Consider the following 26,358-nt stretch of genomic DNA (forward strand, 5'->3'; position numbering starts at 1 on the left):
TTGGGAGGCCGCATTGACAATGGCGAAACCTGGAGAGGGGAAGTTTGAGGAGAATGAAGGGGCGACTCCATGGTTCCCGATGGTGAGGATGGAAGAGGTGAGGGGGAAGATGAAAGATGCAGATGGTAGCTAGGGTTAATGCGGCGGAGAGATGAGTGGAGAAGAATAAGAGGGAAAATGCCGGGAGAAATAGAAGTGGAAGGACAGTCGTGAACAGAAGAGTCGGGAAGTGGAGGTGGGAAAAATGGTTGCCGAAAAGAAATTTGATTTGAACAGGGTTTGTGTAAAAACTGCATAAGTGAAAAGTGAGTGTGCATAACTTATGCATGATTCGGTGGGTGATAAAAAAGTGTGAAAAACTGATTATGCAAGAGTACATAGCTTATGCACTAACTTATGCAAATTTCGGCTTGTTTTGGATTTCAGAGAAATAGGTCATGCAAAAGTGCATAAGTCATGCACTCTGCTTATGCACTTTTCAGTGGGTTTTGATTTTCAGGGTTTGTGGTTATGCAGAAGTGCATAAGTCATGCAGAAGTGCATAAGTCATGCACCCTCCTTATGCAGGTCTCGGCAGATTTTGGTGTTTGGAAAATGTGGTCATGCAGTTGTGCATAAGCTATGCACTCTGCTTATGCACTTCTCGGCAGGTTTTGAAATTTTGGGTTGGTGGTCATGCGGTTGTGCATAAGTCATGCACCCTCCTTATGCAGGTCTAGGCAAGTTTTGGGATTCAGAGTTTTTGGTCATGCGGAAGTGCATAAGTTAAGCACTCTGCTTATGCACCTCTCGGCAAGTTTTGAAATTTTGGGTTGGTGGTCATGCAGAAGTGCATAAGTCATGCACCCTCCTTATGCAGGTCTCGACAGGTTTTGGTGTTTCGAAAAAGTGGTCATGCAGTTGTGCATAAGCTATGCACTCCGATTATGCACCTCTCGGCAGATTTTGGATTTCAGAGTTTCTGGTTATGCGGAAGTGCATAAGTCATGCACCCTCCTTATGCAGATTTCGGCAGAGAGAGAAAATGCAGGGTTTGAAGTCATTCAAATGTGCATAAGTCATGCACACACTTATGCAAGTCTCGGTAGGTATGAAATTTGACAAAAATGTGGCTATGCAGAGTTGCATAAGCTATGCACTACCTTATGCGGTTTGCAACAGAGATGAAAATGGCAAGAATTGTGGTTATTGATGCATACATTTTGCATAGTCATTTAGGTCTAATTTTATAACCCTTTTTATTTGATTATTAGTCATTTTTAGCTAATTTCATTAGTTAATTAGTTAGTTTTTCATAGTTGTCAATTTTGCATTAATTTGTAACTTTTACTTTGTTTTGTAGGAAAAATGGTGTTTTTAAAGGACTAAAGAGAATTTTGCCATTGAGGAGTGTCTTCTACAGCAAAAAGATGTCAAAAACAAGTTTTCAAGCTGAAATATGCATTGACCAAACTGTGCATAACTTGCTGCATAAGCTATGCAGATCTGCATAAGGAGGAAGATCACTGTTCCAGAACCAGCCGAAATGTGCATAAGGAGACTGCATAGCTTATGCACATTCTCACCTCCCTTATGCACATTCACGAAATTGTGCATAACCTATGCACCAAGTCATGCAAACAGATAAGTGACCTGAATCAGCTGAAAATCGCATAAGGGATCAGATAACTTATGCATCCACTTATGCAATCCCATAAAGAGTTCATTAATGAGCTGGCAGAAGATTCCCTTAATGTATTCCTCCTAGAACATACTATTTTAGGGCTCCATGTCAGAAAATGCTATATATAGTCTCATTTTCCCATTTTGGAGAAAAAAAGGGGGAGAAGGAGCAAAGAAGAAAAGGAGAGGGGCTAAGCAGAATTTGAAGAGCCATCTTCACCTTCCACACCATTTTCAACTAAGATTTGCAGATTTCTTTCTTTCTTTACACTTTCCTACATTTCTAGTGTTTAATTCCTTACTTCTTGGTTTAGATTAAAGCTTTATTTCCATTTAAACTCATCATATCTTGTAAGCATTATGGATAGTGAGTAGTTTACTTTTGATTCTGGAGTAAGGGTTGTAATATTTGAGATATTTTGTGGAATTTGATTGGGTAATCCATATTTTGTGGTCTTAATGAGTTTTATTCATTTCTTGTATGCTTAATGACATGCTTAGTGTAGGATCCCATTAAGTGATGTTCATAATCCATGGTTGAAGCACCGAAAGGAGAAGGCCTTGTGATAGATGATCAAGAAATTGGACTTAATTAACTTAGACCTAGAAATAGGCTAAGGATTAAGAGGATTCACAGATTAATTAAAGAACTTAATGGGTCTTAATTAATTCTAACTCCACGAAAGTAGGATTAGTTTGATTAAGGCACTCTTTGTCTCACTCGAAAGGGAATTCAAAGGATTTAAGAATTAATCTCCTTAAAACCCATAAGTTTCATAAGATTGGATAACCAATTTAAAATCCCAAAATAGCTCGAATATGAAATCCGAACTCCTAATCGCCTTTTTACCATTGTTAATTTCTAATCGAATTTAATCATTTGCCATTTTAAATATTGCCATATTTGAACTTGCTTATTTCAATTTGATGCAATTTTAGTTTAATTAATACATTGTTGAATAGAATATTAAATTTGCACATTTAGATTACGTACTCCATTACCCATTAATTCATTATTTTAAATACTTCAATTTAGTCAACTTTTATATCGAAAATTCAATCATTAACACAACTCCTCGTGGGATCGATATTTTTCTATACTACTTGTATGACCCGTGCACTTGCGATTGGGACGCATCAAGTTTTTGGAGTCGTTGCCGGGGAGTTGTTTGTTTAAGATTGAATTCTTGATTATTTTAGTTGTTTATAGTTTTATTTTTGTTATCTTTTCATTTTGTGTTTGTTTGTTCTTTTTCAGGTACTTTTAATCTTTTATGAGAAGAGCTAGAAGCTCAAGTGACACATCCTTATTGTTCAATCCTGAAATAGAGAAATTTTGTAAGGCCAACAAGAAAGAAACCAGAAAAAGAAAAGAAGCATTGAGAGAAACTGAATTAGAAGCAGAAATGGCTGATGAAAGAATTAGAATTGGTGTTGGTAATGCTGGAAATGGTCAAAACAATGAAAATGAAGCCCAAGGGGAAGAAGTTGTTAATGCAAACGTGCCTAGGGGAAGTATGATGGATCATGCTTTTCCACGTTTTGATGATTTGAGAGAGAGCATAGCAAGACCAAGGATTGATGCAAATAGTTACAAGATGGATTTTGGAGTTCTTCAAATGATTCAGAATTCTCAATTTGGAGGACATCCTTCTGAAAATCCACACACACACCTGAAGAAGTTTGCTATGATCTGTGACATGCAAAAACAACCTGGAGTGTCTGATGATGCAGCAAGATTGAAGCTATTCCCGTTCTCTTTGAAAGATAGAGCATTGGATTGGCTTGATTCTTTACCTCACAACTCCATTACAAATTGGGAGCAACTCACTGATGCATTTCTTGCACAATATTTTCCACCTGGAAAAACTCAAGAGCTGAGGAATCAAATGACGACTTTGGACCAAGAGAAGATGAAACTCTTTATGAGTCATGGATGAGATGGAAGGAATTAGAGAGATTATGCCCACATCATGCCATTCCGAAATGGATGATAAATCAGAATTTCTACACAAATGTCACTCCTGCAATCAGAGGGATTATTGATGCTCAAACAGGAGGAGAATTTATTATAAAGCATGAAGATGAAGCTTATGAGCTATTGGAGAAAATTGCAAAGAATACTCATCTTTGGAGCAGTCCAAGAGGACCAGCTCCAACTCTAAGAGACAAGTCTTTGGAATGTATGATCTTGACCCATTCAACATGATTAATGCAAAGTTTGATGCACTTACAAATGTCCTTGCTAAGAAGATGGAAGACTTGAGTATGTTGGTTAGTTCAACATCATCAGCTGGAAGTTCACAACAAGTGGCTTATACAGAGGAAACTTCCAGCTGTGGAATAGATTATGGAGAACAAGCAGCATATGTTGGTAATTATGGAAACAAGCAAATGGGGAATCCTTATTCTCAAACTTACAATCCAAATTGGAGGAATCATCCCAACTTTTCATGGGGAAATCAGCAAAATCAAGTTCAAAATCAGAATTTTCAACCACAACAGCAGAGTCAAGTTCCATATCAAAGAAATAGGCAACCACCGCCTAATTTTCAGAAAAATATGAACCCTCCACCAAAACAAAGAAGAATGAAATTCCACCATCAAGCTTTATTACAACAGATTCTTGCCAACCAAAATAAGCATGATGAGGAGATGAGAGAGGTGAAGGCAAGGTCGGAACAGATGCAAACACACAATGTATCTTTGGAAAACCAGATTGCACAACAAGCATCTTCCTCAAGTGCCAAATCTTTTGGAAAGCTTCCAAGTCAACCAGAAAATCCAAGAGAGCAGTGTCAAGCTATTACTTTAAGAAGTGGTAAAGTTATAAATGATGAGAAGAGTGAAAATAGTGAGAAGAGAGAAAATGAGAAAGGAACTGATGGGAGTGAAAAACAAGAGAGTGCAGAAAAATGTAAGGAGAAATTTGAAGAGAAGGAAGAGAAATATATACCTCCTGAACCCTACAAGCCACAGCTTCCCTTTCCACAAAGATTTCACAAAGCCAAGCTTGATAGGCAATTTGGGAAGTTCTTAGAGGTTTTGAAGAAACTTTACATAAATGTGCCTTTGTTGATGCTCTTTCACAAATGCCCTCTTATGCAAAATTCTTGAAAGAAATTCTCTCAAACAAGAGGAAACTTGAAGATGATGAAACTGTAGCTTTGACAGAAGAATGTAGTGCTATTCTCCAAAGGAAACTTCCTCCAAAGCTTAAGGATCCAGGGAGTTTTTCAATTCCATGCCACATTGGAGAGTCTTGTTCTACAAAAGCCTTATGTGATTTAGGGGCTAGTGTTAGCCTTATGCCCCTCTCTATTTATGAGAAACTCAACATGGTAGATCTAAAGCCAACCCACATTTCTCTTGATTGGTGTGAACAATCAAGTATCCTCAAGGAATTTTGGAGAATGTGCCCCAAGGTTGGAAAGTTATATATACCTGTTGACTTTGTCATCTTGGACATGGAGGAAGATTCTAATATTCCAATTATCTTGGGGAGACCCTTTCTAGCTACAGCAGGAGCATTGATTGATGTGAAAGGAGAAAAGCTGACTCTTAGGGTTGGTGAAGAGCAATTGGTTTTCAATATTAATAACACTATGAAAAAGCATCATTCAAGTCGATACTTGCTTGAGAGTTGATATCATTGATGAGTGGTTAAAGAACACTTCGTAAAGAAATATCCGTAAGATCCACTGAAAATTGTTTGGTTCATGGAGGAGGCATAGATTATGACAACCTCATGTAGCTGCATATGCTCAACACTTAGAGGGAAGTCCACCATTCATTTCGCTCCAGCTTTTCAACTCACACAAAAGGAAAAGCAGAATTTAAGCAACCATCATTCAAGGAAGAAGATGCACCTAAGGTAGAACTTAAGCAACTTCCTTCTCAGCTCAGGTATGAATTTCTTGGCACTAATAACACTTATCCAGTAATAGTAAATGCAAACTTGAGTACTTTAGAAGCTGATAAGTTGTTAAGAGTGTTGAGAAAGTTTAGGAAAGTTTTGGGATACACCATAGATGACATTAAGGGAATAAGCCCACATTTTTGTATGCATAGAATCAGTTTGGAAGAAAATTGTAAACCATCTATTGAACATCAGAGGAGGTTGAACCCAAATATGAAAGAAGTTGTTAAAAAGGAAATTTTGAAGTTGCTTGATGCAGGGATCATATATCCCATCTCGCATGATTTGGGTGAGCCAAGTACATGTTGTCCCAAAAGGGTGGAATGACAGTTGTCAAAAATGAAAATAATGAATTAATTCCCACGTAATGTTGACTAGTTGGCGAATTTGCATAGATTACAGAAAATTAAATGTTGCCACTAGAAAAGATCATTTTCCACTTCCCTTCATTGATCAGATGTTGGAAAGATTGGCTAGGCATTCTTATTTTTGCTATTTAGATGGATATTCAGGTTTTTTTCAAATCCCTATCCATCCAAATGATCAAGAGAAAACCAATTTTACTTGTCCATATGGAACCTTTGCTTATAGAAGGATGCCATTTGGGTTGTGTAATGCACCAGCCACTTTTCAAAGGTGCATGATGGCAATCTTCTCAGATTTCATTGAAGACATAATGGAGGTTTTTATGGACGACTTTTTCTGCTTTATGGATCTTCATTTGATATATGCTTGGCTAACCTTTCTAAAATTTTGCATGATGTGCGAATCGACCTTGCGTTAAATTGGGAAAAGTGTCATTTCATGGTTCAGGAAGGGATAGTGCTTGGACATTTGGTGTCTAACAGAGGAATAGAGGTTGATAAAGCCAAAGTTGAAGTGATAGAGAAGATGGCTCCTCCTAGCAATGTCAAGGGAATTCGAAGTTTTTTAGGACACGCCGGGTTCTACAGACGCTTTATTAAGGATTTTTCTAAAATAGCTAAACCTTTGTCTAATTTGTTAAGTAATGACACACCATTTGTATTTGACCAAGAGTGTTTGGATGCCTTTTGCAGGTTGAAGCAAGCTCTTATCACTGCACCAATCATGCAACCACCTGATTGGAGCCTACCTTTTGAAATTATGTGTGATGCTAGCAACTATGCAATTGGGGCTGTTCTTGGTCAACGAAAGGACAAAAAGGCTTATGCTATTTATTATGCTAGTAGAACACTGGATGAGGCTCAAACAAATTATGCAACAACTGAAAAGGAATTTTTGGCAATTGTCTTTGCATTGGAAAAGTTCAGACCTTACATTATTGACTCAAAAGTGGTTATATTTTCAGATCATGCAGCCATCAGATATTTGCTCCGTAAAAAGGAGGCTAAACCTAGGCTCATTAGGTGGATTCTGATGCTACAAGAATTTGATTTGGAGATTAGAGATAAGAAAGGAGCTGAAAATGTAGTTGCTGATAATCTTAGTAGGTTGAAATTGGATGGTGAAGAATTGGATGAAATCCCTATTGATGAGTTTTTCTTGGATGAACAACTTTTCTCTCTTGTTGCTAAACTACCTTGGTATCTGAGACTTTGTGAATTATCTATCTTGTGGAGTTTTACCCCTAGGAATGACATGGCAACAAAAGAAAAAGTTTTTGCATGAGGTGAAGTTTTATAGATGGGATGATCCTTTACTCTTTAGGAGATGTTGTGATGGTCTAATTAGAAGATGTATTCCTGAAGAGGAGGTACAGAGTATTTTGCATCATTGCCATGCTTCTGATTATGGAGGTCATTTTGGCATCTCTAAGACAGCTAGTAAAATTTTGCAAGCTGGTTTCTTTTGGCCAAATCTTTTTAAGGATGTGAAGAAATTTGTGTTGAATTGTGATAAATGTCAAAGGAGTGGAAATTTGTCAAAAAGAGATCAAATGCCCCTAAATAATATTCTTGAAGTGGAATTATTTGATGTTTGGGGAATAGATTTTATGGGGCCATTCCCTCCTTCATATGGTAATAGATACATCTTAGTTGGGGTTGACTATGTGTCAAAGTGGGTGGAAGCTATTGCAACTCCAACTAATGATGCTAGAGTGGTAGTGAAATTCTTGAAGAAATTTGTCTTGAACAGATTTGGAGCTCCTAGGGCTATAATTAGTGATGGGGGTTCCCATTTTTGTAATAAGCAATTTGAGAGCTTAATGAGGAAGTATGGTGTAGTGCACAAGATAGCTACCCCATACCACCCTCAAACTTCAGGACAAGTTGAAATTTCTAACAGAGAGCTCAAGCATATTTTGGAGAAAACAGTGAACAATTCTCGGAAAGATTGGTCTATCAAACTAGATGATGCTTTATGGGCATAGAGGACTGCCTACAAAACCCCTATAGGAACTACTCCCTTTAGGTTGGTGTATTGTAAGTCTTGTCATTTACCTGTGGAGCTAGAACATAGAGCACATTGGGCCATTCAAACCTTGAATTTTGATCTTAAGCAAGCTGGTGAAAAAATGTTGTTACAACTTAATGAGCTTGAGGAATTGAGGATGGATGCTTATGAAAGTGCCCGTATTTACAAAGAAAGAACTAAAGTTTGGCATGATAAGCATCTGAGGAAAAAGGAATTCAAAGAAGGTGATTTAGTTTTGTTGTTCAACTCAAGATTGAAATTGTTCCCTGGAAAACTTAAGTCAAGGTGGACTGGTCCATATAGAGTTTCTAAGGTTTTCCCTTATGGAGCAATTGAAATTTGGAGTGAAAAATCTGGGAATTTTAAGGTCAATGGGCATAGATTGAAGCATTACATAACTGGAGACCCAATAAAGGGAGCAAACTGTTACAAGCTCTCCAATCCCTCACCTCTTTTCAGTAAAATTCATGAAAAGTCCAGCTAAGGACTATAAAATAGCCCTCTTGGGAGGCATCCCAAGTCCTTTATTTTGCTTTTGTTGATTTACTTTCATTTTCATTAATTTTGTTTTTATCTTGAATCTCCCCAAATTCAATTTTTGACATTGTTAAATTTTGTCTCTTGTAGATGTAATTCAATGAAGAAAGGTCAGAACTGTTGGCAAAGTAATTCTTAACTTGAAAAAAATTTTTGTCCTTCAAAAGAACTGATAAGTTTTTGCTGCATAACCTGTGCAGGAGCTGCAATCTGGTTTATGCAGAGGAAATGTACATTCTGCAGCAAAAAGGGTGTCTGCAGCAAATGGCTTGTGTTTTGGTGAGGTTGGGTGTGTAACTTTTTAATACTTGTGCTTATAATATTAATATGGTGGTAAGTAAGTCATTTTTGCAGTTTTGAGCTTCTTTGGGTTGTAGAATTCAAGGTAGAAATGCTGCATTTTCTTGGCAAAACTTGGAGAGTTCATTTCTCATTTGTGGTTAGATGCAACTTCATGCAAATTTTATGGAGTTTTATGTGCTAAATGTTGATTTGCAGAATTTGACTCAAAATGGCATAGTTCTCAAAGGTCTTTTATGTAGGATCCATTTTTACATGCTTGTGTGATGCCTTTTTGATACACTTTGTATATATTGATGTGTTTTTAGTGAAAATTTCTTGTGGTTTATGCTTCATGGAATTATATTTCTTCATTTTAGGGTATTTTTCACACTTGCAATCCATGTTCTATTGCATTCTTGATCTTGTTGAATTGTGCATAAGCAACTGCATAGCTTATGCAATCCTGCATAACCACAATTCTTGCCATTTTTCACCTTTATTGCAAGTGCATAAGGAGAGTGCATAGTTTATGCAACTCTGCATAACCTCATTTTGTCAAATTTCATATCTGTCAAAACTTGCATAAGGTGAGTGCATGACTTATGCACATTTGCATAACTTCAAATCCTTCATTTTCTCTCTCTACCGAAGTTTGCATAAGGAGAGTGCATGACTTATGCACTTCTGCATAACCAAAAATCCAAAACTCCAATTCTGCCGAAGGGTGCATAAGCAGAGTGCATAACCTATGCACTTCTGCATAACCAGAAACCCAGAAAAATCAATCTTGCCGAGGGGTGCATAAGGAAGGTGCATAAGTTATGCACTTCCGCATAACCAAGAACTCCAAAAATACAAATTTGCCGAGGGGTGCATAAGCAGAGTGCATAACCTATGCACTTCTGCATGACCAAAAATCAGAAAATTCCAAAAGTTGCCGAGACCTGCATAAGCAATGTGCATAGCTTATGCACTTCTGCATAACCAAAAATTCTGAATTTCAAAACCCACCGAAGAGTGCATAAGCAGAGTGCATAGCTTATGCACATCTGCATGACCACCAACCAAAATTCCAAAAATTGCCGAACAGTGCATGAGTAGAGTGCATAACCTATGCACTTCTGCATGACCCAATTCTCTGAAACACCACTTCTGCCGAGAGATGCATAAGGGGAGTGCATAACTTATGCACTCCCGCATGACTTCGCTCCTCAACATTTCAAGGGTCACCGAAACATGCATAAGGACAGTGCATGACCTATGCACTTGTGCATAAGCCATTTCTTTGAAGTTTAAATCATTCTGAAACATGTACAAAAGAGTGCACAGGTTATGCATAAATCATTTTCCCCTTATGCAGTCTCTTACAAACCCGATTCAAATTCATTTTCGGCAAACAAAACTTCCCACCTCCACTTCCCGACTCTTCACCCCACGACCGCCCTTCAACCTCCATTCCTTCCGGCATTCTCGCCGTCTCTCTCCCATCTTCTCCACTAGCACTCTCATCACGAAAACCCTAAATTCCCCCCTACATTTTCATTTCCCCCTATCTCTTCTCCATCGGCAATGGATTCCCCTCCACATTCCCGCCCCGCTTCTCCTCTCGAAGTCTCTCCTTTGTCATCGATACACCCCACTTCCAATCCTCCACCACAAACGACACCCCCACCACCTCCCCCAACCACATACAAATGCAAAATCAGGTCAAAATCCGTGCGACCCATGTCCTCTGCTCCTCCTCTGTCTAAACGCAAAGACCCACCCACCCCATTGTCAGAACCGCCTCCCAAAAAGCCAAAAGCTCCAGCCTCTACACCCTCTTCCAGCAAAAAGACAATTTCGGCATCCTCATTTGTATCAAAGCTACCCTGGCCTCTCCCTGATACGATTCAAAAAGCAGCTTTTAAGCACCTTAAGGATAGGAAGGTACAACCCACTAGGTATATATCTGCTGATGCTTTACAATCTCTTGGCTTATTTGACAATGTAGTTACATTTCTTGATGGTATGGGTTGGACAGACTTTGTGCATAAGCAAGAGGTAGTTTATCCAATTCTAGTTTTGGAGTTTATTTCTTCATTCTCTGCTACCCTGAATTTGCATGATATAGACCATAAGCCAATTATGAAATTTAGATGCTTGGGGCAAAATAGAGAACTGTCATTAGACCAATTTCATAGCATTTTTGGTTTTGCAATTGATGGGTTATTTAGAGTACCACATACTGGAGTAGAGGTAGCTAACAAGGGCATTTGGAATCCTGCCCAATTTTGGAGAATCATAACAAACCAACCTCAAACTTTCTCTGCTGGAAGATCCAAAACATCCCAAATCCTTGACCCTGCACTTAGGTTTATTCATAGGCTGATGGCTAGCACCATATTGGGCAGAGGGACTAGTTCTGGTGCTGTGGGAAAATCTGAACTATTTATGTTATGGTGTGCATTTCACAAAGTTAAGGTATCTCCTGGTTACTTCTTTTGTGAACATGTGCTGCACATTGCCACCAAATCCATAGGTGATATTGTTTTGGGTGGGCTTATCACCACATAGCCAAGCATTTTGGTTTTAATCCTGCAGAGCACTCAATACCAGCACTTGAGGACACTTCATATTTTGATACTGCACACTTAACCAAAACAGGGTTCAATCTGTCATGTTTTGATACTGTCCACCCTGCAGCAGAAACTGAGCCTATTGCACAACCAGAAACCCAACCTTTCACACGCTCCACAAAGACCCTACTACACCTACCCCACCCTCACCCTACACAGACATTCCAGCTACCTCTCACCCATACCACCTACAGATGAACCTTCCTCATCCACAAAGACTCCTCGCATTCAACACTAAAGCCTTATTCACCTATCTTGAAAGGCTTAGTGATGATATATTCTTTGTGGATAGGAAGCTTGACAAAGGGTCTTGATACACTAAAGGATCACATGATCAGCTATTTGACCTTGTCATGGAAACCAGTGGACAAACAGAAAGAATCAAGGAGATGGTGAAGCAACTCATGATATTTTGGGCATGCCACCCCACCTCCATCACCTCCTCCAAAGACCATCATTTCGACAAATCTACAGCAGCCACCAGCCCCTTAGCAACATCCTTGGACAAAGGAAAATCAATAGACATAGATTCGTGTTTATTTTACTTTTGTTCAATCTTGTAGGACCTTTTTTGTAAATATGTTCAATCATTTATAGTTTGTTTGGGCTTATGTTTGTTTGTTTCAATTAGTTTCTTTTAAATTGCTTTCTTTTGAAGTTTTATTGGATAGCTATTACATTAGTCTTCTTTGATTTTTTTTTCTTGCACTTATTGCCTTTTTGTACATATTTGCCCATACTCTGTCTATATTTCAATACTTCTACTGCTGGTTGTACATTTCCCCTTGCCAATTCCCATGCAGCAGCTTTTGTATACACCGCATACTATGAATTTCCTCATGCACAACTTTTGCATAGCTCAGTGCAACTCTTTCTCGCATTTACAGAATCGCATGTGTTGTATTTCCTTATGCAACTGTCTGCATAGCCTATGCAACATATATTGCATCTTATGCAAGATCGCATGGCTTATGCACCTTACCTATGCACATGCTCGACAAAGACTTAACTCGCATAACCTGTGCCTTCTTATGCATCCCTTTATCTTGAATTCTCATACTGTAACTCTTTCTTTTGCTCTTACTTTTTACAATTCTGGTCAATATTATTTGCTTTGAGTTTTGGTTATCTATCGCTTGAGACATTGAGGACAATGTCTAATTTTGAATTTGGGGGTGCATATTTTGATTTTTAGCTTTATTTTTCACATTTTGAGTATAAGAGCATCTCATCCCATTTCATTTACATATATTGTAAATATTTTACGTATACATCCATACATACATATTCATTACACATTTACACACATTATACATCACTTAGAAATTGTACAAATTGCATACAAATAGACTCCCTCCATTTAGTTCATGCATTATTCATTTTAGGAATCATGCACCATGCATTAAAATCTTTTGCCAAATCCCTTGAGTATTGAAAATGTGCCTATGAGAGTGATTTGACTCACCTTTTAGTTGGGTTTATGGATTGAAAGTTTCCTAAAAAGTGCAAAGTTTTGAAGTGTCTATCCCTTGCCTATATCTTCTTAGCCAAAAAGCCACCCAACTAGTCATTTAGAGATTGGAGTGTTTAGAAGGAATTATTGGATATAAGGTAGTCAAATGATGTCTCACCAATCCTAGAACAAATTTTCTAAACCTTTCAAGGCGAAATACCAGCTTGTACTTGAAAAGAGAGATGATTAGGCATTCTTTGATTTAAACCTTCTCATTTTAAATCTTTGGCCCTTTTCCTAATTAAAATTGACCCTTGCAAACCCCTTTTGAGCCTTTTATCCTTAATTTTTCTTGAATCCCTTATTGCTACCTAGCCAATGAACCAAACACTCCAACCCTTTTCATGAGAATAATTATTCATAATATTAGGTACATAAAAAAATAAAAAAAAAGGGAAAAGAAAAAAAATACAATAAAAGGGAGAAGAAATGCTTGTCACCTTGTAAAAGTGCTAGTATATGTGCTTTTCACCATTGTCATTCAAAATGAAAGAAATCCACCCAAAGTATTAAAAGAAATGAGTTTGGGGGTGGCAATTTTAGGGACAATCATCAAAAGAAAATGCAAAATACAAGTTAAAGTATCAAAATGTCCCTCCATTTTTATGTGTTTTGTAAACTATGCTAGCACTTGAAAATCCTCATTGTGTATTTCTCTCTCCCATATATATATAAAAAAAAAACATATATATATATATATATATATATATATATATATATATATATATATATATATATATACATAATAAAGTGTACCTTATGTTTCAAAATTGCAAAATTTTCTCATGCTTTGAATCATTTTTACCCATCTTTCTTCTTAGCCTCATTTTGAACCCCATAGCCCCATTACATCCCTAAAAAAAGACTTTTGATCTCTTGATAGTACTTGCTACATTAGTGGAGATAGAAGTAGGGAATTTGCCTATGGGATTGGAAAACTATTCATTCATTCATTCAATTCCATCATTCCATATAGAGACGCTTTGACTATTGATTGTTCTAGAATTTCTTTTGAGCATGACTCTCTCTTTTGATTGGTTGGTTTGGGGATTTTTGAATGATAATTGACTTAATGGCTAAGCAGTGAAAGCTTGGATAAGCATTAAATTCTTTGTATTTTGAAGGATGGGTATATGGATTGCTGGTATGGCTGAAGGTGTGTTAAGTTACTTCAATTGGTAATTTTCATAACTCTTTGGATAAGGCACCCCTAAAAATTTTGCATTACATTTTTAAGTTTGCTTGAGGACAAGCAAAAGCTTGAGTTTGGGGGTATTTGATGCATACATTTTGCATAGTCATTTAGGTCTAATTTTATAACCTTTTTATTTGATTATTAGTCATTTTTAGCTAATTTCATTAGTTAATTAGTTAGTTTTTCATAGTTGTCAATTTTTCATTAATTTGTAATTTTTACTTTGTTTTGTAGGAAAAATGGTGTTTTTAAAAGACTAAAGAGAATTTTGCCATTGAGGAGTGTCTTCTACAGAAAAAGATGTCAAAAACAAGTTTTCAAGATGAAATATGCATTGACCAAACTGCATAACTTGCGCATAAGCTATGCAGATCTGCATAAGGAGGAAGATCACTGCTCTGTAACCATTAAATGTGCATAAGGAGACCGCATAGCTTATGCACATTCTCACCTCCCTTATGCACATTCACGAAATTGTGCATAACCTATGCACTAAGTCATGCAACCGCATAAGTGACCCAGAATCAGCTGAAATCGCATAAGGGATCAGATAACTTATGCACCCACTTATGCATCCCATAAAGAGTTCATTAATGAGTCAAGTAAGATTCCCTTAATGTATTCCTCCTAGAACATACTATTTTAGGGCTCCATGTCAGAAAAATGCTATATATAGTCTCATTTTCCCATTTTGGAGAAAAAAAGGGGGAGAAGGAGCAAAGAAGAAAAGGAGAGGGGCTGAGCAGAATTTGAAGAGCCATCTTCACCTTCCACACCATTTTCAACTAAGATTTGCAGATTTCTTTCTTTCTTTACACTTTCCTACATTTCTAGTGTTTAATTCCTTACTTCTTGGCTTAGATTAAAGCTTTATTTCCATTTAAACTCATCATATCTTGTAAGCATTATGGATAGTGAGTAGTTTACTTTTGATTCTGGAGTAAGGGTTGTAATATTTGAGATATTTTGTGGAATTTGATTGGGTAATCCATATTTTGTGGTCTTAATGAGTTTTATTCATTTCTTGTATGCTTAATGACATGCTTAGTATAGGATCCCATTAAGTGATGTTCATAATCTATGGTTGAAGCACCGAAAGGAGAAGGCCTTGTGATAGATAATCAAGAAATTGGACTTAATTAATTTAGACCTAGAAATAGGCTAAGGATTAAGAGGATTCACAGATAAATTAAAGAACTTAATGGGTCTTAATTAATTCTAACTCCACGAAAGTAGGATTAGTTTGATTAAGGCACTCTTTGTCTCACTAAAGGGAATACAAAGCATTTAATAATTAATCTCCTTAAAAACCATAAGTATCATAAAATATGATAACAAATTTAAAATCCCAAAATAGCTCGAATATGAAATCCCGAACTCCGGAATCAGCTTTTTACCATTGTTAATTTCTAATCGAATTTAATCATTTGCCATTTTAAATATTGCCATATTTGAACTTGCTTATTTCAATTTGATGCAATTTTAGTTTAATTAATACATTGTTGAATAGAATATTAAATTTGCACATTTAGATTTCGTACTCCATTACCCATTAATTCATTATTTTAAATACTTCAATTTAGTCAACTTTTATATCGAAAATTCAATCATTAACACAACTCCTCGTGGGATCGATATTTTTCTATACTACTTGTACGACCCGTGCACTTGCGGTTGGGACGCATCAGTTATGCAGGATTGCATAAGCTATGCAGTTGCTTATGCACAATTCAACAAGATTGAGATTGCAATGGAAAATGATTTGCAAGTGTGAAAAATACCCTAGAATGAAGAAATATAATTCTATTAAGCATAAATCATGAGAAATTATCACCAAAAACACATCAATATATACAAAATCCATCAAAATTACATCACACATGCTTGTAAAAGTGAATCATGCATAAAAGGCATTTGTGACCCATGCCATTTTGACTCAAATTTTGGAAATCAACATTTAGCACATTAAAACTCAATAAAATCTGCATAAAGTTGCATTTATCCATAAATGAGAATGGACTTCCCAAGTCATGCCAAGAAAATAAAGCATATCCACCTTGAATCCCACAACCCAAATAAGTTCAAAACTGTAAAAATGACTCACTTACCACCATATTAACATTATAAGCACAAATACTTAAAAGTTACACACCCAACCTCACCACGAACATAAATAATCTGCAGACCCTTCCTTGTCGCAAAATGTCATTTTTTGCTCGCATATACCAGATATCAACCCAAGAGCATAATTCATTTGTCAGACCTTTCCTCACTGCAAATTTCATTTTTCCTCTCTCAGATAAAACTGTAGCAGACCGCACAAAAGTTATGCAAAAGAAAATCAATCAATTTGTAGGAGATTTAAAGAACATAATTTGTGTTAAGGGTCACTCCCCAGCAGTTCACCAACCTTCCTCCATTGAAATACATCTACAAGTGACAAGATTCAACAATGTCAAAAATTGAATTTGGGGAGATTTAAGATAAAAACAAAAGCAATGAAAATAAAAGTAAATCAACAAAAAGGAAAATAAAAGAAACTGGGGATGCCTCCTAAGAGGGCTAATTTATAGTCCTTAGCTGGACTTTTCATGTATTTTACTGAAAAGAGGTGAGAGATTGGAGAGCTTGTAACAGCTTGCTCCTTTTATTGGGTCTCCAGTTATGTAATGTTTCAATCTATGCCCATTGACCTTAAAATTCCCAGATTTTTCACTCCAAATTTCAATTGCTCCATAAGGGAAAACCTTAGAAACTCTATATGGACCACCCACCTTGATTTAAGTTTTCCAGGAACAATTTCAATCTTGAGTTGAACAACAAAACTGAATCACCCTCTTTGAATTCCTTCTTCCTAAGATGCTTATCATGCCAAACCTTAGTTCTTTCATTGTAAATACTGCACTTTCATAAGCATCCATCCTCAATTCTTCAAGCTCATTAAGTTGCAATAACATTTTCTCACCATTGCTTAAGATCAAAATTTAAGGTCCGAATGGCCCAATATGCTCTATGTTCTAGTTCCACTGTAAATGACAAGACTTACCATACACCAACCTAAAGGGAGTTGTTCCTATAGGTGTTTTGTAAGCAGTCCTATATGCCCATAGAGCATCATCTAGTTTGACAGACCAATCTTTCCGAGAATTGCTCATTGTTTTCTCCAAGATATGTTTGAGCTCTCTGTTAGAAATCTCAACTTGTCCTGAAGTTTGAGGATGGTATGGGGTAGCTATCTTGTGCACTACACCATACTTCCTCATTAAGCTCTCAAATTGCTTATTACAAAAATGGGAACCCCATCACTAATTACCTTCTAGAGCTCCAAATCTATTAAAGACAAATTTCTTCAAGAATATCACTACCACCCTAGCAACATTAGTTGGAGTTGCAATAGCTACCACACACTAAGACACAAAGTCAACTCCAACTAGAATGTATATATTACCAAATGAACGAGGACATGGCCCCATAAAATTTATTCCCCAGACATCAAATAATTCTACTTCAAGAATATCATTCAAGGGCATTTGATCTCTTTTTGACAAATTTTCACTCCTTTGACATTTATCACATTCTAACACAAATTTCCTCACATCCTTAAAATGATTTGGCCAAAAGAAACCAGCTTGCAAAATTTTACTAGTCGCTTTAGAGATTCCAAAATGTTCTCCATAATCAAGCATGGCAATGATGCATAATACTGTGGTCTCATCATCAGAATACATCTCCTTATTAAACCATCACAAAGATCTCCTAAAGAGTAAAGGATCATCCCATCTATAAAACTTCACCTCATGCAATATCTTTTTCTTTTGTTTACATGTCATACCTAGAGGTAAAACTCAACAATATAGATAATTCACAAAGTCGCATACCAATGTAGTTTAGCAACAAGAGAGAAAAGTTGTTCATCCAAGAAAAACTCATCAATAGGATTTCATCCAATTCTTCATCATCCAATTTCAACCTACTAAGATTATCAAGAACTACATTTTTAGCTCCTTCTTATCTCTAATCTCCAAATCAAACTCTTATAGCATCGATCCACCTAATGAGCCTAAGTTTAGCCTCTTTTTACTGAGCAAATACCGATGGTGCATGATCCAAAATATAACCACTTTTGAGTCAATAATGTAAGGTCCGAACTTTTCCAATGCAAAGACAATTGCTAAGAATTCCTTTTCGTTGTTGCATAATTTGTTTGAGCCTCATCCAGTGTTCTACTAGCATAATAAATAGCATAAGCCTTTTGTCCTTTCTTTGACCAAGAACCTCCAATCGCATAGTTGCTAGCATCACACATAATTTCAAAAGGTAGGCTCCAATCGTGGTTGCATGATTGGTGCATGATAAGAGCTTGCTTCAACTCGCAAAAGGCATCCAAACACTCTTGGTCAAATACAAATGGTATGTCATGACTTAACAAATTAGACAAAGGTTTAGCTATTTTAGAAAAATCCTTGATAAAGCGTCAGAGAACCCAAAGATGTCCTAGAAAACTTGAATTCCTTTGACATTGGTAGGAGGAGCCATCTTCTCTATCACTTCAACTTTGGCTTTATCAACCTCTATTCCTCCTTAGACACCAAATGTCCAAGCACTATCCCTTCTGAACCATGAAATGACACTTTTCCCGCTTTAACACAAGTCAAGATTCGCACATCGCAAAACTTTAGAAAGGTTAGCCAAGCATATGTCAAATGAAGATCCATAAACAGAAAAATCGTCCATAAAAACCTCCATTATGTCTTCAATAAAATCTGAGAAGATTGCCATCATGCACCTTTGAAAAGTGGCTGGTGCATTACACAACCCAAATGGCATCCTCCTATAAGCAAAGGTTCCATATGGACAAGTAAAAGTGGTTTTCTCTTGATCATTTGGATGGATAGGGATTTGAAAAAAACCTGAATATCCATCTAAATAGCAAAAATAAGAATGCCTAGCCAGTCTTTCTAACATCTGATCAATGAAGGGAAGTGGAAAATGATCTTTTCTAGTGGCAACATTTAATTTTCTATAATCTATGCACATTCGCCAACTAGTCACTGTTCTGGTGGGAATTAATTCATTATTTTCATTTTTGACCACTGTCATTCCACCCTTTTTTGGGACAACATGTACTGGGCTCACCCAAGTACTGTCTGAGATAGGATATATGATCCCTGCATCAAGCAACTTCAAAATTTCCTTTTTAATAACTTCTTTCATATTTGGGTTCAACCTCTTCTGATGTTCAATAGATGGTTTACAATTTTCTTCCAAACTGATTCTATGCATGCAAAAGTGTGGGCTTATTCCCTTAATGTCATCTATGGTATATCCTAAGACTTTCCTAAATTGTCTCAACACTCTTAACAACTTATCAGCCTCTAAGGTACTCAAGTTTGCATTTACAATTACTGGATAAGTGTTATTGGTGCCAAGAAATTCATACCTGAGCTGAGAAGGAAGTTGCTTAAGTTCTACCTTAGGTGCATCTTCTTCCTTGAATGATGGTTGCTTAGATTCTGCTTTTTCCTTTTGTGTGAGTTGAAAAACTGGGGCAGAAATGAATGGTGGACTTCCCTCTAAATGTTGAGCATATGCAGCCACATGAGGGTTGTCATAGTCTATGCCTCCTCCATGAACCAAACAATTTTCAAGTGGATCTTTTGGATATTTCTTTCTGAAGTGTTCTTCAACCAACTCATCAATAATATCAACTATCAAGCAAGTATCAGCTTCAGAATGATGCTTCTTCATAGTGTTATTAATATTGAAAACCAATTGCTCCTCACCAACTCTAAGAGTCAATTTTTCTCCCTTAACATCAATCAATGCTCCTGTTGTTGCTAGAAAGGGTCTTCCCAAGATAATTGGAATATTAGAATCCTCTTCCATGTCCAAAATGACAAAGTCAACAGGTATATAGAACTTCCCAACCTTCAGAGGCACATTCTCCAAAATCCCTTCAGGATACTTAATTGATCTGTCAGCTAACTGAAGAGAAATGTGGGTTGGCTTAAGATCTCCCATATTGAGTTTCTCATAAATTGAGAGGGGCATAAGGCTAACACTAGCCCCTAAATCACATAGAGCTTTTGTAGAACATGATTCCCCAATGTGGCATGGAATTGAAAAACTCCCTGGGTCCTTGAGCTTTCGAGGAAGTTTCCTTTGGAGGATAGCACCGCATTCCTCGCCAAAGCTACTGCCATGATCTTCAAGTTTCCTCTTGTTTGAGAGAATTTCTTTCAAGAATTTTGCATAAGAGGGCATTTGTGAAAGAGCATCAACAAACGGCACATTTATGTATAGCTTCTTCAAGACCTCTAAAAACTTTCCAAATTGCTTGTCAAGCTTGGCTTTGTGAAATCTTTGTGGAAAGAGAAGTTGTGGCTTGTAGGGCTCTGGAGGTATATACTTCTCTTCCTTCTCTTCAATTTTCTCTTTACATTTTTCTGCACTTTCTTATTTTTCACTCTCCTCATTTTCTTTCTCATTTTCTCTCTTCTCACTATTTTCACTTTTCTCATTTTTTTCACTATTCTCATTATCTACAACTTTCCCACTTCTTAAAGTAATAGCTTGACACTGCTCTCTTGGGTTTTCTGGTTGACTTGGAAGTTTTCCAAAAGACTTGGTACCTGAGGAAGATGCTTGTTGTGCAATCTGATTTTTCAGCATTCTGTTATGTGTTTGCATCTGTTCTAGCCTTGCTTTCATCTCTCTCATCTCCTCATCATGCTTATTTTGGTTAGCAAGAATCTGTTGTAATAAAGCTTCTGTGGTGGAACTTTGTTCTTGCTGTTTTGGTGGAGGATTCATATTTTTCTGCTGAAAATTAGGCAATGGTTGCCTATTTTGCTGATATGGAATTCCTTGTTGCTGTTGTGGTTGAAAATTTTGATTTGGAACTTGACTTTGCTGATTTCCCCATGAAAAGTTGGGATGATTCCTCCAATTTGGATTATAAGTTTGAGAATAAGGATTCCCCATTTGTTTGTTTCCATAATTACCAACATATGCAGCTTGCTCACCATAATTTACTCCATACCGTAGTTCCTCTCGTGAAGCCACTTATTGTGAACTTCCGATGATGATGATGAACTAACCAACATACTTAAGTCTTCCATCTTCTTAGCCAAGACATTTGTAAGTGCATCAAACTTTGCATTAATCATGTTGAATGGATCAAGATCATACATTCCAACAAATTTTGCCTCCTTTGAGTTGGAGTTGGTCCTCTTGGACTACTCCAAAGATGTGTTTTCTTTGCAATTTTCTCCAACGGCTCATAAGCTTCATCTTCATGCTTCATAATAAATTCTCCTCTGTTTGAGCATCAATAATCCCTCTAATTGCGTATGACATTTGTGTAAAATTCTGGTTTATCATCCATTCGTAATGGCATGATGTGGGCATTGTCTCTCTAATTCCTTCCATCTCATCCATGACTCATAGAGAGTTTCATCTTCTCTTGGTCCAAAGTCGTCATTTGATTCCTCAATTCTTGAGTTTTTCCAGTGGAAAATATTGTGTAAGAAATGCATCTGAGTTGCTCCCAATTTGTAATGGAGTTGTAAGGTAAAGAATCAAGCCAATCCAATGCTCTATCTTTCAAAGAGAACGGAATAGCTTCAATCTTGCTGCATCATCGACACTGTGTTGTTTTTGCATGTCACAGATCATAGCAAACTTCTTCGGATGTGTGTGTGGATTTTCAGAAGGATGTCCCCCAAATTGGGAGTTTTGAATCATTTGAAGAACTCCAAAATTCATCTTGTAACTATTTGCATCAATTCTTGGTCTTGCTATGCTCTCTCTCAAGGCATCAAAACGAGGAAAAGCATGATCCATCATACTTCCCCTAGGCACATTAACATTTACAACTTCTTCACCTTGGGCTATAGTTTCATTGTTTTGACCATTTCTAGCATTGCCGCCACCAATTCTAATTCTTTCATCAGCCATGTCTGCTTCTAATTCAGTTTCTCTCAAAACTTCTTTTCTTTTTCTGGTTTCTTTCTTGTTGGCTTTACAAAAATTCTCAATTTCAGGATTGAACAGTAAGGATGTGTCACTTGTGCTTCTAGCTCTTCTCATAAAAGATTAAAAGTACCTGAAAAAGAACAAACAAATACAAAAATGAAAAGATAACAAAGATAAAACTATAAACAACTAAAATAATCAAGAATTCAATCTAAAACAAACAATCACTTCTAACGGCGCCAAAAACTTGATGTGGCCCAACTGCAAGTGCACGGGTCGTACAAGTAATATAGAAAAGATATCGTTCCCACGAGGAGTTGTGTTAATGATTGAATTTTTGATATAAAAAGTTGACTAAATTGAAATATTCTTGAAATTAAAGTAATAAATCGATGGGTATTTGAGTATGAAATCTATATGTGCAAAATTAATAATCTATTCAACAATGTAACGATTAAACTAAATTTGCATCAAATTAAAATAAGCAAATTCAAATATGGCAAGATTTTAAAATGGCAAGCAATTAAATTCAATTGAAAATTAGCAATGATAAAAAGGCGATTCCGGAGTTCGGGATTTCATATTCGAGCTATTTTGGGATTTTAAATTGGTTATCCAATCTTATGAAACTTATGGGTTTTAAGGAGATTAATTCTTAAATCCCTTGAATTCCCTTTCGAGTGAGACAAAGAGTGCCTTAATCAATCTAATCTTACTTTCGTGGAGTTAGAGTTAATTAAGACCCATTAAGTTCTTTAATTAATCTGTGAATCCTCTTAATCCTTAGTCTATTTCTAGATCTAAGTTAATTAAGTCCAATTCCTTGATTATCTATCACAAGGCCTTCTCCTTTCGGTGCCTCAACCATGGATTAAGAACATCACTTAATGGGATCCTACACTAAGCATGTCATTAAGCACACAAGAAATGAATAAAACTCATTAAGATCACAAAATATGAATTACCCAATCAAAATCCACAAAATATCTCAAATATTATAACCCTTACTCCAGAATCTATGGTAAACTACTCACTATCCATAATGTTTACAAGATATTCTGAATTTATAAGGAAATAAAGCTTTAATCTAAGCTAAGAAACAAGAAACTAAACACTAGAAATGTAGGAAAAATGTAAGAAAAGAAAGAAATCTCCAAATCTGATTGGAAATGGTGTGGAAGGTGAATGTGACCTTCACCGCCTCTCCTCTTCCTTTCCTTTTCTCGCTCCTTGTCTCCAATTTCTAAAATGGGACATGGGACTATTTATAGCATTTTCGACATGGAGCCCTAAAATGGTATGTTCTAGGATGAATTTTATGTGGGAATCTTCTCACACTTTCATTAATGAAACCTTTGTGGGATTATTTAATCTATTTTATTTTTAAAAATTTTTAATATGCGCTAGCGTTGCTCATGGACTTCCACTAGTGGGTACAAATCGAGATAATAACAAGAACATAAATGGATTTATTTGGCAACTTCTTCCAAATTTAAGTCAATGAGAGGCACCGAAAATATGGTATAGAATTATCTAAAAGAAGTGGCATACCTACCTTACAATGGAGGCTATGAGCAACTTACATAAGGCTTAGATGGGCCTTTTGGTACAAAGAATGTAAAAACGATAGATTTTTGTTTAGGACGAATCCTAATAGCTAGGAGTGGTATTTGACATTCCAAACAAAAGAGATTGTTATCTCCTGTAGATAGAGTTGCACTTTAACTAGAATTCTTCCGTTCAGCTAGGCGAGTATCGCGTGTGAACCATAAAATAGGAGTTCAAATCATGAACTTAGGAGAAACATGTTGCAAATCCGAACCATGATATGGTTCAAGTCATGTTTCTTTAAGTATTTATTAATGAACTATGTTCTTGGGGCATTTTAGGTGTATAATATCGATAACAATATGATTATTTTCTAGAATTAATTGTCAAAAAAAGTTTGTCAAATTTTTGAGAATAAACTCTGAAATTTATATCATTACCAATTAAATTTTGACATTTACATAATTGCTAATTAAGACCTCACGTTTGATTGATATCTCAAATTTAATTGATGGTCAATAAACCTTAAGGAGAATCACAAGTTCCATTAACACACAACGAGGAAAGCCAGATGGATTCCTGAAGATTGGCGGGTTAAAACTTCCAGATTTGTCCGACTTCTTGAAGGTTGATGATGAAAACAAGTGCCACCAGCGTTGCTTGAATAACTGTTCCTGCTTAGGTTATGCATATGTAAATGGGATAGGGTGTTTGGTTTGGACAGGAAACCTTCTGGATTGAAGATAACCATATATCTTTTAACTTTTGATGACAGGGAAAGCTTCCTGGAGGAGAAGAAATAGCTGTAAAGAGGCTGTCAAGAATCTCTGGCCAAGGCTTAGAAGAGTTCAAGAATGAAATCATACTGATTGCAAAATTACAACACAGAAATCTTGTTAGATTACTAGGCCGCTGTATTCAGGGAGAAGAGAAGATGCTGCTTTATGAATTTATGCCCAACAAAAGCTTGGAATTCTTTCTTTTTGGTAGATTCCTTTTACTTTGATGTTTGCTTAAAATCCATGTGAAGACACAAAAGTAAGTTTTCTTATAGATTGCTAATCATTTTCATTTTATTGTGAACACAATAGCAGACCCTGCAAAGCAGGCATTATTAGACTGGAAGAAGAGGTTCAATATTATTGAGGGGATTGCTAGAGGTCTTCTTTATCTCCATCGAGATTCAAGACTCAGAATCATTCATGGGGACCTAAAGGCGAGCAACATTTTGTTGGATGAGGAAATGAATCCAAAGATTTCAGACTTTGGTATGGCCAGAATATTTGGGGGAAACCAAAATGAATTGAACACAAACCGAGTTGTTGGCACATAGTAAGTATGAATTGTCTATCAGATGATTCATAATTCAGCTCTGTCAAACAATTAAATTAAGCTTAATGTAACTTGTCGCTTCCGAAATTTCAGTGGTTATATGTCACCTGAATATGCAATGGAAGGCCTATTTTCTGTCAAGTCAGACGTCTATAGCTTTGGAGTGTTACTATTAGAGATTGTGAGTGGCCGGAGGAACACCAGCTTTCGTTTAACTGATCATGTCAGCCTCGTTGCTTATGTAAGTACATCTGCAAAGTTTTCTAGTTAAGCTTACTTTAATGATATAATCCAAATTTTCATGTCATTTATTCTCCATTTATCAATGTTCATCCATAAAAGGTTATTGTTGGTTCATCTCAGGCATGGGAAGTTTGGCACGGAGATAAAGCAATGGAGGCAGTTGATCCATCAATTCGAGATTCGTGTTGCGAGAATGAAGTATTAAAATGCATACAAGTAGGGATGTTGTGTGTGCAAGATTCTGCAGTTCAAAGACCAACCATGTCATCTGTGGTGTTAATGCTTGAAAGCAATAATCCAACTCTGCCATTGCCTAGGCAACCTACTTATGCTTCAATGAGAACCTCCATGGACACACTTGAAATCGATCTTGAAGGCCAGGAAATTGTATCCTCAAATGATGTGACTGTTACAATGATTGATGGAAGATGATTAACATTTTTTTTTCCTTTCCCTTTGCGCTATTTTTATATGTAATTCAATTCAATATACTTATCAACATCTGTGTAGAGTTTTTGTCAGTCAATTTTGGACCTGCATCTTGCTTATTACTGTGTTCATACTGGAATTTGTTTCCATTAACTTTTCTACGTGGGTTAGCAAGAAATTCCAGAACTAGAGTGACATGGGGTTGAGTTGAAGCATTGTCATTACAGGCCTAGAGAATGAGAATTGCAATTTCTGGAAGCAGAATCTGTGAAACAAAGAAAAGAATTTAATATAAGAAGTCAATTTTTGTTGATCAGCTCAGGACAAAATGTACCCATCTCCATCTGTAACATAAATTGCATATGTCTTTGTCTTTGTCCGCCTGATGAATATCAATGGTGTGTTTTGGCCTCTTGTGCAATTAAAAATGATCATATGCAGTTATGGCTGGATCAGAGGAAATGTGGTCAACCACTGGTCATTCTAAATTCTAAATTCTGATCCAAATGAACTTCATTTATTGATATTCGAACTCGAGACCTCGTAATCCTGGATATGACTTCCATCATTGGTAGTTTATGTTTAAATGTTTGTTGTAACAAACAAACTTTTAAGAGTTGGGTCTGAGCTGTCCTGAGCTCAACTACTCCAAATAAATGAAGTTTTTATTAGAAATGCCATTATTAACAAGAGCTTAAAAGCAGGA

General features: G+C 36.5%; 1 protein-coding gene and 2 non-coding genes across 3 annotated transcripts; 2 read left to right on the forward strand and 1 right to left on the reverse strand.

Annotated features, from left to right (window-relative positions):
• Positions 1 to 19: 19 nt before the first annotated feature.
• Positions 20 to 26,066, forward strand: LOC131170355 (G-type lectin S-receptor-like serine/threonine-protein kinase B120). The gene is made up of 6 exons (XM_058129407.1): positions 20 to 125; positions 24,256 to 24,341; positions 24,424 to 24,634; positions 24,740 to 24,980; positions 25,074 to 25,221; positions 25,344 to 26,066. Exons 1-6 carry the CDS (start codon positions 20 to 22, stop codon positions 25,653 to 25,655), a joined length of 1,104 nt encoding a protein of 367 aa, XP_057985390.1. The 3' UTR covers positions 25,656 to 26,066.
• LOC131170974 (small nucleolar RNA R71) lies at positions 3,537 to 3,642 on the reverse strand. The gene has a single exon (XR_009141734.1). It is a non-coding gene; the product is annotated as a small nucleolar RNA R71 (small nucleolar RNA).
• LOC131170812 (small nucleolar RNA R71) lies at positions 21,516 to 21,621 on the forward strand. Its single transcript, XR_009141579.1, has one exon. It is a non-coding gene; the product is annotated as a small nucleolar RNA R71 (small nucleolar RNA).
• Positions 26,067 to 26,358: the final 292 nt, after the last annotated feature.

The sequence above is a fragment of the Hevea brasiliensis genome, chromosome 11 (genome assembly GCF_030052815.1).
Source record: "Hevea brasiliensis isolate MT/VB/25A 57/8 chromosome 11, ASM3005281v1, whole genome shotgun sequence".
NCBI lineage: Eukaryota > Viridiplantae > Streptophyta > Magnoliopsida > Malpighiales > Euphorbiaceae > Hevea > Hevea brasiliensis.